The sequence below is a fragment of the Eubalaena glacialis genome, chromosome 9 (assembly GCF_028564815.1).
Source record: "Eubalaena glacialis isolate mEubGla1 chromosome 9, mEubGla1.1.hap2.+ XY, whole genome shotgun sequence".
Classification (NCBI taxonomy): Eukaryota; Metazoa; Chordata; class Mammalia; order Artiodactyla; family Balaenidae; genus Eubalaena; species Eubalaena glacialis.
Window position 1 is genome coordinate 43,028,212 of NC_083724.1, and position 12,830 is coordinate 43,041,041.

The 12,830-nt window shown below is 47.9% G+C and overlaps 1 protein-coding gene across 1 annotated transcript in view; it reads right to left on the minus strand.

The window, feature by feature from the left end:
* Positions 1–12,830, minus strand: part of PSAT1 (phosphoserine aminotransferase 1) — a 29,885-nt gene that overhangs the window by 13,123 nt on the left and 3,932 nt on the right. The window contains exons 2-6 of the mRNA XM_061201168.1: positions 12,761–12,821; positions 11,742–11,811; positions 9,176–9,381; positions 8,166–8,338; positions 6,444–6,613 (exon numbers count right to left, since the gene is read on the minus strand). Of these exons, the coding sequence (XP_061057151.1) occupies positions 6,444–6,613; positions 8,166–8,338; positions 9,176–9,381; positions 11,742–11,811; positions 12,761–12,821 (680 nt within the window). The remainder of the gene's footprint in view (positions 1–6,443; positions 6,614–8,165; positions 8,339–9,175; positions 9,382–11,741; positions 11,812–12,760; positions 12,822–12,830) is intronic.

The following is a 12,830-nucleotide window of genomic DNA, read 5'->3' on the forward strand; positions in this document are numbered from 1 at the left end:
CAGCCCACCAGCGGGCGGAGGCAGGCTGGCAGAGTGCCTAAGAGCCTGGGCTCCAAGTCCCCGTCCTGACTCTAGTCCCAGAGCTGCCCCTAACAGGTTACCCAGGATTAGTCACCCCAGGGATCCAGACCTCGACTTTCCCACCTGCAAACAGGGAGGCCTACCCACCGACGCTGGACACCCAGCATTTTAGCTGCCCTGCTCTTCCTAACTCCACCCTCCCACCCAGCAGGAGGACCCAGCGGGGTCCCTTGCTCCCCTGGTTTCAGAGTTGGACCAATCAGAGCCCTCCATAGGCTTTTCTGAATTGGGAATGAGAAGAGGCAGGATTGTGTGTTGGGGAAACGGTGAGTTATGAGGTAAGAGCGACAAGGAACATTTGAAGGAGGCTCATCTGAGACACAGGAGTGCAGATGGGTGGGATTTGGGTCCCTGGTTCCGGGAGGACCCGCTGCACCTCGGCCCTTCATAGAGCTTGGGTGCATCGTTTACCGAGCCAAAGTATAAACTCTGTCACTTAGAGACCTCAGTGCTCTTGTGGGGACTGCAGGAAATGGGTTGGGTGAAGTGCTTAGTGCAGGGCTGGCACATGGCAGGTGTAGTTAGTAGTATCTTTACTAGTTAAGTGCTCAAAACTAAGCCCAAAACACAAGACGTTGAAGAGCCGCGGATGGTTTTCCCAGTGATCTTCTGAAAGCCCCTCTGTTTAAAAGGGTGCTGAGGGGACTTCCCTGGCGGTCCAATGGTTAAGACCCTGCACTTCCGCTGCAAGGGGCACAGGTTCGATCCCTGGTCAGTGAACGATGATCCCACATGCCATGTGGCACAGCCAAAAAATTAAAAAATAATAAAATAATAAAAAATAAAAAGGTGCTGAGGGCTCTCTGTGCGCCTCACTGAAAGCCCACGGGACAGGAGCAGAGGTCTCCCGGGGAAAAGTGACCATCCTCCTCGAACTGGGAGTGTGGAAAATGTCCGTGCTCAGCTATGGCCTCTCTATGAGTGGGGCAAAGGTCCCCCACAAGAATCTGTGCAAACTTAGTTGCTGAGCATCAATGTCCCGCAAAGATCTGGGGTAGGGACCCCCAGACACAGCTGCCTCCTCGTTTACTTACTAACACCATGACAGGGTGGGAAGGGGAAAACGCTCGAACACCAGAAGCTTGTCCCAGGGAAGCCCAAAATACTTGACTGGCTCATTCACTGCCTCCAGGTGCGTGGAGAATCCCGGCGTTTCTACCCCAGAAGGTAGCAGAGCCCACACTGGGCTGCCCAGCGGGCACTGGGCAGGGAGCAGCCAGCATCCAGAGCCATGCGATAGCCCCTGTGGAAGCCTCCCCGGCCTGGCTCCCCAGACAGCCCTGGGAGGAAGGAGAAATGGCAGCTGGGGGCAGCAGCGAGGGAGCTCAAAGCAGAAAACAGCCTCTGAATAATTTACAGCCTCGGCTGGAGCTCTCTGGATAAAGACTGCGAAATCAGAAGGGCAAAGGAGAAAGAAGAAAGTAAGAAAAGGCAAGGACTATTCAGCGGTCCAGGACTCTCCCTTTTATTGATCAAAAAAATCCGAGGCCAGAGCTGCCATTATCCCACTTTACAGATGAGGAAACAGGCTCAGACATCTTAACTTGGCTACAGTCATCTAATAAGTGGCTGAGAAAGCCAGGATTCCAACCCCAGTTGGTCTGACTCCAAAGCCCCAGCTCTTTTCACAGTAGCAAAGGCCTCTGGTTTACTAGGGGCTCCAGGACCCTCACCCACTCTCTCACCTGCCAGCGGGGCAGCCAGGCTGGCACCAAGCTACACAGACACAGCTGCCAAGAGCAGCCGCTACAGGGGCATCACAGCACACATGCGCGTGTGTGGACGTGTAGGCATGTGTTCCAGATGCGGTGCCGCCCTCCCACTTCTCTCTTCCGTAAGGTGCTCTCGAATTTCCATCTAACCCCAAACTGCTCACTCCCCCACAGACCACAGAAACACACCCTGCCACACGATCCCAACACACCGAGCCACCTGCGGGTGCCTGCCTGCTCAACAGCACTTTTTGGAAGCCGAGCTTCACTTCTACCTGCAGCTCTGTTACCCCAGGGCTCCCAAGCTGCTGCTATTTGATTCATCAAATCAAGGCTGTAGCAAAGGCTCAGGCCAGGTCCACAGTCCCAGCCAGACCTCAGCACCAACACACTTCCCTCTTGGTGTGTGACTCACCCCTATGCCCAGACTCACTGCTCACGCTCTCTGGCTCATCTTAATGAGATCCGAGCAGGCACAGTCAGCAGAAAGCCCACCCATTTTACACGCTGCCCAGAACCAGTACCTTTAGCCTCGGTCTACAAAGCCTCAGCGCGAAGTAGGGGGCTCAGAGGAAGCAGGCTCTCCTAGAGACCAGATGCCCCTGGAGTGGAAGGATGTCCGGCCTTGTGAGTCAACTGGAGCTTCCGATGCATTATTAACTCATGCTGCTACCCCCGTACAATCCGAAACCTTCAAAACCTTCAATCCGAAACCTTCAAAACTCATGCTGCTACCCCCGTACAATCCAAAACCTTCACAGGGGCCCTAAAATGCTTATGCAGCTTTGAAACCTGGTCCCCACTCACCATGGTTAACTTTTAACTGATGCACGGCTTCACTTCTACAATGCCCCCGCCCCACACAGGGCAGGTACACTGTCTCAGCCTGCGCGCTAAATGACTACATGAATCACAGCAGATCCATTCTCTGGAATATCACTCAGCAGTTCAAAGGGGGAAAAAAGGCAGGCGTCTGAGCTGACATGGCAGTGTTCTCAGTACATTGCTGGATAGAAAAAAGGATTCACAGAACAGCCTATATGATAAAGTTCCATCTGCATAATTAAACATATGGCTCTGTTTGCATATGCCCTACACAGCAAGCAGTTAACAATGGTTACCCCGCAGGCTCTGCTTGCCTCAGGAATCTTTGCCAAGACCATGTGTTAATTTTTTAAGGCAACATGAAATACTCTGTGGGCACTAGAGATTAGAAAAGCACACCAGAAAGTTCCCTGGGAAACTCTCCCTGGCTGCTCTGAAGAACTAGGCCCCCTTGGCAGCCCAAACTCCTATGCTGATAAGTAAGGCGGCCTGGGTCAGTGGGGTCATTTTGTTTCTTATTAGTTACTTTACCTCACACTACAGCTAGTTAGTCGTGGTAAATATAAATGTCTTGTGGGCTTAGAAGGGAAGTTTAGGCATCCGTTTGCTTGTCCATGAACTGGGCTTAGTGCGTTCCACTAAAGGGTTAAACAGAACGCCCACGCGGTCCTTTATTCCACCCCAATTCACTGCTCAGGGCTACAGGCAACTACAGGAAGGCTCAGTTCAAACCGCCCAGGGCCTGTGGTCACTTGGCTCCGAGTTTAAAAGAAAAAAAAAGAGCTTCTTTTCAAACACGGGACACTTTCAAGGACTTCCATGTGATACAAAGTTGCAGTGTTCTGGGCGCCTTGTCCCCTTACATCCAGGGCCTGGGGATGGTGTTCTGCACAAAGCTTCCTCTCCCCATGCACTGCTTGTTCTCACTGCCTGAGCTACAAGTTTCTAATCCTGAAAGCTGAAGTACCCCCAAATGAAATCTAAGTTTTTCAAGTCATAGATTTAGGGTAACTACTCAATTATACAGACTTACTTTTTTCTTTTTTTTTAAATTTTTTAAAAATAGATTTGTTTTATTTATTTATTTATTTTTTGGCTGCGTTGGGTCTTCCGTGGCTGTGCACGGGCTTTCTCTAGTTGCCCAGGGCTTCTCACTGCGGTGGCTTCTCTCATTGCGGAACACAGGCTCCAGGAGCACGGGCTTCAGTAGTTGTGGCTCACGGGCTTAGTTGCTCCACGACATGTGGGATCTTCCCGGACCAGGGCTCGACCCTGTGTCCCCTGCATTGGCAGGCAGATTCTTAACCACTGTGCCACCAGGGAAGCCCCCAGACTTACTTTTTTCCTTTTCTTTCGGGGTAAAAGAAAGCAAGACACCAAGGGGTGTCTTGGGTCAGAATACCTTTAACCCATTCTCTTTGGTCCTCCACGTTTATAAGATTCTGATCAAATACTATTAGCGATCCTGCCCCGAGATGATCTCAGTGTTGACTCTTCTGATCTGTCTGGAGAGGAAACTTCGCCCCCTTCCCACCCTTGTTTCTGGGTGTCTGGCTGAGCCCACTCTTCGGGCAGGAAGGCTCTGGGCGGGGAGTATCTGCCCTGCCCCAGCCTGTGCCCCACCCCCAGGTGCCCAGGTTGGCCAGCTGACCCGACCGGTCAGGGCCTGGGGCAGAGGCCTGCACAGGGGCTGGTAGGGGAGTGACCCTCTCTGAGTCACTCACAGGAGGACTTTCTCTCAGTGCCCGCCAGGTCTGACTCCAGACCTTTTTATCTCCCACTAGACAGACTGACCTGCTTTCTCACTGTTTCTGCTGATTTTTCACTCTAATATTAACCGACTGCATCTTAACACATATCCATAAGAGTTTTTAAAAATGTTCTTCCAGGTCACTCATGGAGAAGGTGCCAGAGGGCAGGACAGCTCCCCTGCTCCTCCAGCCTGTGCTCTGACCAGAACCGCCAGCCCCGTTTCAGGCCCCATTTCAGGGCCAGGGCTCTCCCTCCCTTCTCCCACCGTCTCACTCGCGGAGCTGTGGTGGCCTCTGCCCCCCTGGAAAGACTCACCTGCCCGCAAGCCAGGCCCTGGCTGCACGTCCTAACAGGTAAGGACAGACGCCTCCCGCCACCTCCTGCCACCTCGCAGCCTGGAGCCGAAGCTCCTTCTCCAGGGGCCCTGCACTCAGGCTCCCCAGCCGCCCTGCACCGCTCAGCACGGCAGTGCTCCTTTCCCAGTTGGCCGGTGGTCACGGGTTTTCCCACTGCCAGAAACCCCAGAGATAAGACGGGCAGGTGAGACAGGTTCAGCCGTGCCCCCCAGTCCCTACCAGGCACTTCAGAAGCACTTTCAACCGGGGTGAAACAGCGTGGGATCGACAGGTGACCAGGAGAGCAAGCACTGGAACCCTCCGCACCCTGAGGAAAGCAGGGGACACACAGCGCGGAGCTGCGCCGGCCCATGTGAGCCGCACAGAAAACCAGCAAACATTTCCATCAGAATTCTAGCTTTGGAAAAAGCTCCTTTCTTCCTAAGGTAAACTATGTGGAAGAAATTTCCTGCAGGCAGCACCTCAGAGGGAGACCTCTAACAAAGCCCCAACCCCACGGAGCCGCAGCCTGTACCAGCCTGAGCCCCTCTTCATCCGCTCTTTTAAGAGAACTTCTACCATCCCTGGAAAACCCGGGAGACTCAGAGAGCTGGACTCCCAGCAGCCAACCGTTCCCCAGAGATGGGATCTTTCCAGCACAAACCCACACTGAGAGTTTTGCTTGTGAAGAGCACAAAGATACAGGCTGTGCATACCTGGGCTCTCAAGCCAGACTGCCTGGGTTCAAACCCCGGCTATGCCACTTCTTGGAGTATGGCTTTGGCTTCTTCACTTGCAAAATGGGAATAGTAATAAGAGTACCCACCTCCTAAGGTGCTTGGGAGATTAAGAGGGTCATACACATGACTATTTTACATCATAGCTGCCCTGGAAAGATAAGATAATCTATAAACTCTGGCTCTTTTATCCCCGCTGCTAAGGCTGGGGATAAAACAGAAACCACAATAATAATACAGAAGCTAACATGTATAAGTCACTGAGAGCCAGGCACTCACCAAGCACATTTTATACATATGTATTAATCATTCAATCCTCACAGCAACCAATTACTCCTGGAGACACCTGCTGCACAGATAGGTTAAGCAACTTGCCCAAGGTCACACAGCTTGTTAGTAGTAAAATCTCTCAGGCAATTGCTAAATCCTAGGTGTCACAAAGATTTTCACAAACTAGCTGAGTCTGGGAGTTAAAAGACTGTACGGTGGGGTAGCCTTACTCTCCCCAAAAGTGCTGTAATGCAGCCTCTCACTCGGATAACGGGAAGCCAGGCTAACAGGACCCCTGCAGACTGGGTGAAAAACCAGAGAGGTGTTTGTTCCAGCCAGTGTGTTAGATAGCAGGCAGCCAGCTTCAAGCAGATCCAGTAAGGAAAGAAAAAAACCAGTAGCCTGGCCTCTGAAAGTCCTTCTCCAAAGCCGCACTGGTTGTTTGAGATGCAAGCATGACACTTCATGTGCAGAAAGCTTTTCGGTTAATGGTGAACCACCAAGGCTACCAAGATCAAACAAAAACACCCCAAAAGAAAGGCAAGGAAAGCTGATCAAACAGTGCACAGCAGGGGACAAGGGAGAAGTGAGCTGGGCAGAGAATCCTAATAGGATATCTGGGCTATTAGATCACTGATTCGTGGCATCATGCCCTACTTTAAAAAGTCAACTAGTATTGATGGGAATACTGAGACCTCCTCACTGGTCCCCAAGCCATACCCCGGAGTTACCTGAAGCAGGGAGGTGTGTTATACAGGGAGTTATTTCCGGCCTGCACTTTGTAATCCAGGACCGAGGGGCACTCTCTGAGGGCGAACCCCAGCAGGTCATCTCGGACGATCACCACCGTGACCCCTGCAGAGCCAACGTTCTTCTGGGCACCAGCAAAAATCACACCAAACTGCAAAAGAGAAAGCCTGCTGTTCTAGATGCACTGGGTCATTTTTCATAAATGTAGTCAAACTTCCCAATCTCCTTCCAAAGCACAATTTTTATGAGGAAGTGACTCTATTTTAATCCTGTTTGGAGTGCATTCCCTCCTCTAAAGGAATCTCTATCCGGGACAGCAAATCGATACTCAAGAGTTCAGAGCCTGCAGATTACAAATCTGTCTGATCCTTCTCTCCAGGGAGGGGCCAGCCCAAATCCATCACTGTGGAGACCTTGTATCTATTCGTATTCACTCTAGTATACCTCTTTTCTACGTCCAAGCCCATCTTTAAAATAAGGCTGCTGTCCTTGGTAACCTAAAGAAATCAATTTTTTTATCCATTTATATTTGTATAAAGGGATAATCAGAAGATACTGAGAAATAATGGGACAAGCTGCCTGAGAGAGAAGAAATTTTAGAAAAAAAAAGATGTTTAAAGATACTTTGGGAAATTTTTTCGTGTAAGATGTAGAACCCTCTTCCATGTCTCCCCATGAAACCTGTAGGAAAATTCAGTGGCACCCCAAGTGGGAGGAGGGGGGAACAGTGTGGCTCGACAGGGAGTTTTTTATAGTTGACATTGTTTAGAATTGCCAGTGCATGGTGAGTGAAAATAAAAAGCAGGCTATAAACAAAATGTGTACATCCATACAACAGAGTATTACTCAGCCTTAAAAAGAAATGAAGTTCTGACATGCTACCACATGGGCGAACCCTGAGGACATTATGCTAAGTGAAATAAGCCAGACAGAAAAGGACAAATATTGCATGATTCCACTTACATGAGGTTATCTAGAACAGTCAAATTCACAGAGACCAAAAAAAAAAGTAGGATGGTGGTTGCCAGGAGCTGGGGGGAGGGAGGACTGTGGTTATTGTTTAATGGGGACAGAGTTTCAGTTTGGGAAGAAAAAGTTCTGGAGATGGATGGTGGTGATGGCTGCACAACAGTGTGTGTGTACTTAATGCCACTGAACTGTACGCTTAAAAATAGTTAAAATGGTAAAGTTATGGTAAGTATACTTTACCACAACTTTTTAAAAGGCAGACTACTTCTTAGTCAGTTTGTTTTAAATTCCTTACAGCTATCATACCTTCCATGGCATGCACCTGGGGCACTGCTCCCAGTGCCCACCCTGGGGAGCTGCTCAGAAACCTACATGCCATGTCCACGCTCTTGGAGCTAAGCTGGGTACAAAGCAAGGTGGGGCTCCTTCATAACCCCCCAAGCTTGGATAATGCACATCTTTCCTTGATGACAGCAAGTAACTCCCAAGATGTTGACAAAAGGATTTTCTAAGCGCCACTCTCAGAGGCAGATGAATTCCCCAAGGACTCAAGTGGGACCCCTGGGAGACGACGATTAACACAGGGCTGGGAATGTCAGGATGTAAACATCCTGACAACCAACAGTGTCGGCCTTTCCCCATTCTGGTATATATTAAAATGTCCTTAGAGAAACCGAGAGGCTGGTTCCCCCCCGCCCCGCCCCCCGCTGGCGCAGGCCTCTTTTACACTCTACCTTGGAAACATCCACTGGCTTGGACAGGAAGTTTGAGGACATGTCGCAGACCAACACTGCTCCCTTGACATCAGGGATAAAGTCAAACTCCACTCCGTGCACGGTCTCATTGGCGCAGTAATACACATAGGAGGCATCCGGGCTGAGGTTCCAGGTGCTCGGATCTGGAATTTCTATCACAGGAGACAAGTTGGGGACTCCACACGTTTCCTCCCCTTTTTCCTTAGGGAGATAGGAGGCAACCAGGAATGACGCCCCTCCCCTAGCAGGGGAAGACAGATCCCAGAGCATTCACAAGTGAAAGCACCCTATCCATCTTACATTACAATCACCACCAACAGCCTAAAGGGATGACCCATCCCACCCCTTTGACTGTTACTGGGGGCAAATAATCTTCAAGAATGGCGTGGTGAGTATTTGGGTTTTTTCCTTGTTGCCCAGTATCCATCCATCCTATGTCCACTGACAGTCTCCTGTAGGCGTCAGCCTCCGCCACTCTCAGCCCATGTAGTTCCAGTAGAACCAATTCCACCCACAGCCCCGAAGGTACAATGCAACTCAGGCAAGGCCGCTTGACTGACTCGGAATGGGACACAGGAGACATGAGACTGTTACTGGGAAAGCGTGAGCAAAGGCATTGAAACGTGGGAGAATATAAGGTCAGGAGCAGCTGCAGCCATCTTCTAAAAAGGAGGGGGCAGCTTTCCTGACTGTGGAGGAGACAGGGAAAGACACCAGAACCGGGACACACTGTAGGCGGCCCTTGATCAAGCCATACCTAAAGCCAAACCAGCCCCTGGGCTTTGCAGCTAAGTCAGCAGCCTAGGCATACTCTTTCTGCAGCAGCCAGTTAGTAATCTTAACAGGAACAGGCAGCCAATCTAAATGGTATCAAACTAACTACTGACAAGGGGACGAAAGAATTGCCCGGGGCAGGGGTGACCTGCTAGCTGAGGAGGGACCACCTGCCAGCCAGCATTTCACTGTCCAGCTCAGCTCCCAGCACTTACTCGTGTAACTCCCAAGTTTGGGGTGGACAATATTCACAGTCCCAAACTTCTTGGCTTCTTCCGCGGCCTTAGCTGACCAGGATCCCGTCACCACATAGTCGGCACACCTTCCTGCTTTCAGGCCAATCAGGTTTAAGGGGACAGCACTGAACTGGCCACACCCACCTCCTTGTACAAAAATCACCTTGTAGTTGTCTGGAACGGCTCTGGGCAGAAGCAGAGGTGACAGTAAACAGGGTCAAAAGTTGAGAATGAGTGATGCTCTTCCAGCACTTTACCCTGGGGTGGATATACTACAAGAACGATGGTCAAGCCCCATCTCTGCCTTCCCCAACCCAGTCATTTATCTACTCAATTCTGTGCACAGATATTTACTGGGCCCTGTGGTGGAAGCCTATGGTTACTCTTTGGACAGAGCTAGTAACACCCTGCTGTTCCTTTAGGGAAGCATCGGCTGCCACTCTCGGTCCACCTGCTTCAAGGGTGGCCAATCCCAGCTCCAGGGGATGAGCACGTGACCCAAGCTGGCCAGTGGGGTTTGGTTCTGAGACCTGGATCCAGACTTCTAGAAAAGAGGAGCTGTTTCTATTGAGGGAAAGAAAGAACTCGTAGGAGCTAAACCTGCAACCACTGGTGGCCATCTGGTGAAGCCAACACACAAAAAAGCAGAGCCAGGAGATGGAGAAAAAGACCTTCCTGACATCATGTGAGCTCCTAAATCACTCCTGCACTTTTCTGTTATATGAGATAATACATTCCTTTCTTTTTTTTTTTGCGTAAGCCAAGAGTTGGGCTTCTGTCACTTGCAACCAAAAGTCCTAAAAGTATATATGTGCTGGTCCATGCTATGAACCAGGTGGACACTGGAGAAGGATCTTTGATAATCCTTTAGACCTAAGCATGTATCACCTACCCAATGTATATCAAGATTAACAGCAAAAATATTTGATTGCAACATGGAAAATTAAGATGATGATTGGCATGGCTACAGGCAGTAGGGTAAGGCCAGCTCAGGCCAGGGAAACTGGACCCAAGCCTTTGAGCAATGTCAGAGCTTGGGAACAGGTTACACAGAAGGCAGACGGCCAAGGGACAAAGCTCCAGCACAGAGGTGTAAGGAAAGCACTGAAGGGCAGGGCAATGTGAGAGGGTCTTGGTCTCGCCAACACGAGGGATGGTGTGCATATATCTGGTTTTGAACCGTGCCTGCCTATATCCAGGGCTCAGGAGGCTAGCAAAGCATGCAGACAGGTCTCAGGAGACTCTAACCATGAGGTTCTCAGCAGCTGGGAGGATGGCAGCCCAAGGCAGCGTTCCTGGTTTATGTTATTCAGATGCAGGGCAGTGAACAAGGCCAAGAACTGGATGGAAGGACACCAGACAGAGGTCTAGGTACAGGGGTACAAAGAAATCAGCCCATAAATTGAACCGGAAGTTCAAGCTGGAAAGGCTCACAGGCGTGTGAGTCAAATGCCACATCTCTTGCGCCAACATTCCAAGTACCCACCCCATGAAGGATGCGATTGTTCTGTGAACATGACAGGGACCCAGCAGGCAGCCCTGGCATGCTAAGCCAAGCAGATGATTACCAGCTCCAAACACGGACATTAGCACGGGTTTCGAGGGCTCCTCACAAAAATGTCACCAAGCCCGCCCCATCTGAAGCATTTTATCAATGCAATTTAAAGGGAAAGTTATTAAATAATTAGTATAATTCCAATTTTGTTAATGAAATAATGCGAGGATGGACCCTAAAACGTTAACAGTGATTACGCCTGACTGGTGGGGTTATGGATAATTATGGTTGATTTTGTGAGTTTGTTTTTTCCCTAAACTTTCCACCATGAACATTCACTAGTTTTGTGAGCAGAAAAAAAAAACACAATGTTTTGTTTTCAAGATGACCGTATTCATATGTCTATGTGAATATATTTATATAATATATAAAACCTCTCCTTTAAGCAGCAATCTATTTAAGAACACAGTTTCCTCTGGGTAAGAAAAGCAGTGCAGATAACTAGGAAAGTTCATTTGAGAAGCAGTTCCCAGAGTTCAGAACCCTTAAAATTGCCCAAAGAGCCTGTTAAAAATGAAGTTTCTACAAAGGCTCTGATTCAACAGGTCTGGATGGGGCCCAGCACTTGAATTTTTTAATACTTCCCCCACGAGTTGATTCTGACAGGTTGTATGAGGCAATACTTTAAGAGCCAGTGAACTAAGTTATAGTTAACTATGCTGACAAAGATGACCACTTCTTTGTCATTTAAATCCCTTTTAAGCCAGTTTAACTTCCACAGTGCTAAAAAGATCTTTCCCAGATACAATGATTTCAAATCTTTGGAAAAACCACATAAAACAAAAATAAACATACAAATGCAGGATGAGGAACAAATAAAAAGCATTATGTACTGATCTAGTGAATTTGGGAGAATCTTAACAAGATTATTTGTAAGAATGGAATATTCTGAACACACAGCAGAGTCTAGAAAATAATGCAACAGACACCCACGTATATGGATTACCAAACAAGAGTAACACAATTTTGTCTTTAAAATTTTAAACTTACAATAATTCCCGCACAAGGTTCTCTGTGTTGTTAATAATCTTAGAGAAATCTGATGACCTGTGGCTCATTTCTGTGGAAAGAAAGATAAACAAGAAAAAAAATTCCAGTTCAAAACCAAAGCAACCAAAGTTAACTGTAGCTGTAACCACAAAATTTGCAAATCAAATAACAAAGGGAAACGTCAGTTATTTTCCATTCAAATCGTGGGCCACACTTACTTTAAGGGAAAATCCAAATTGATTTTCAAACTGCAAACATTTTAACCTTATTGTCACAGCAGAATGATTTTTCAAAAGTGGCAATATTCACTGAATGAGCCATTTACTAATTTATCCTTTGGTCTCTGATTACTCACATCTTTCTCACAAACAGGAATTGTGTGCAAAGGCTGCCCTTAGGACAACAGCACAAAATTCCACACTGTGCTCTCACTTCACAGAAATCTAGGGGCATGTGCCAGATCCACAGGAACAAAACTTTATAGCAATGAGCACACAGTTAAACCTACCATCTCTTAATAGTCTGTAGTCTTTGGAAATATCAAAAAAGAAAAAGAAAATTAAATTTAAAAAAAAGTAAATTTTAGAACTCAAAGAAACTTCATGAAATTATTAACATGCAAGATCTTCAAAAAAAGGCTTGGGTACTTTTAAACATTAATGAGCTCATGTTTAAGAACAGCAAAAACTGTAAAATGAATGTGAAGCTATTTTATAAACGTTTGGGCACTGTTAATGCAAATGTACAGGATCTTTTGATCTCAGATCCTATGCATAGCAAAAACCAATGATGCAACAGTAAGCTGAGACGTATAAATCCCTCACCAGCATTTATGTTGCTTTCAAAATTGCTTCGATCAAAACATGCTATGGAAGTTACTAAAATTTAAAAATATATCTACAAAAATATATCTACAAAGGCCTACAGGAAGACCCAGTAGAAATTCTAGGCTTGATGATGCATTTTAATTGGTTCCCTTTGAATCCTGGACAGTCACAGAATCCAAAAGTAAATCTTACCAAGAACACTAATCCCAACTCCTTTGTAGTCTAATAACTCTTTTTGTATCTCTGACAATACCTAGAAAAA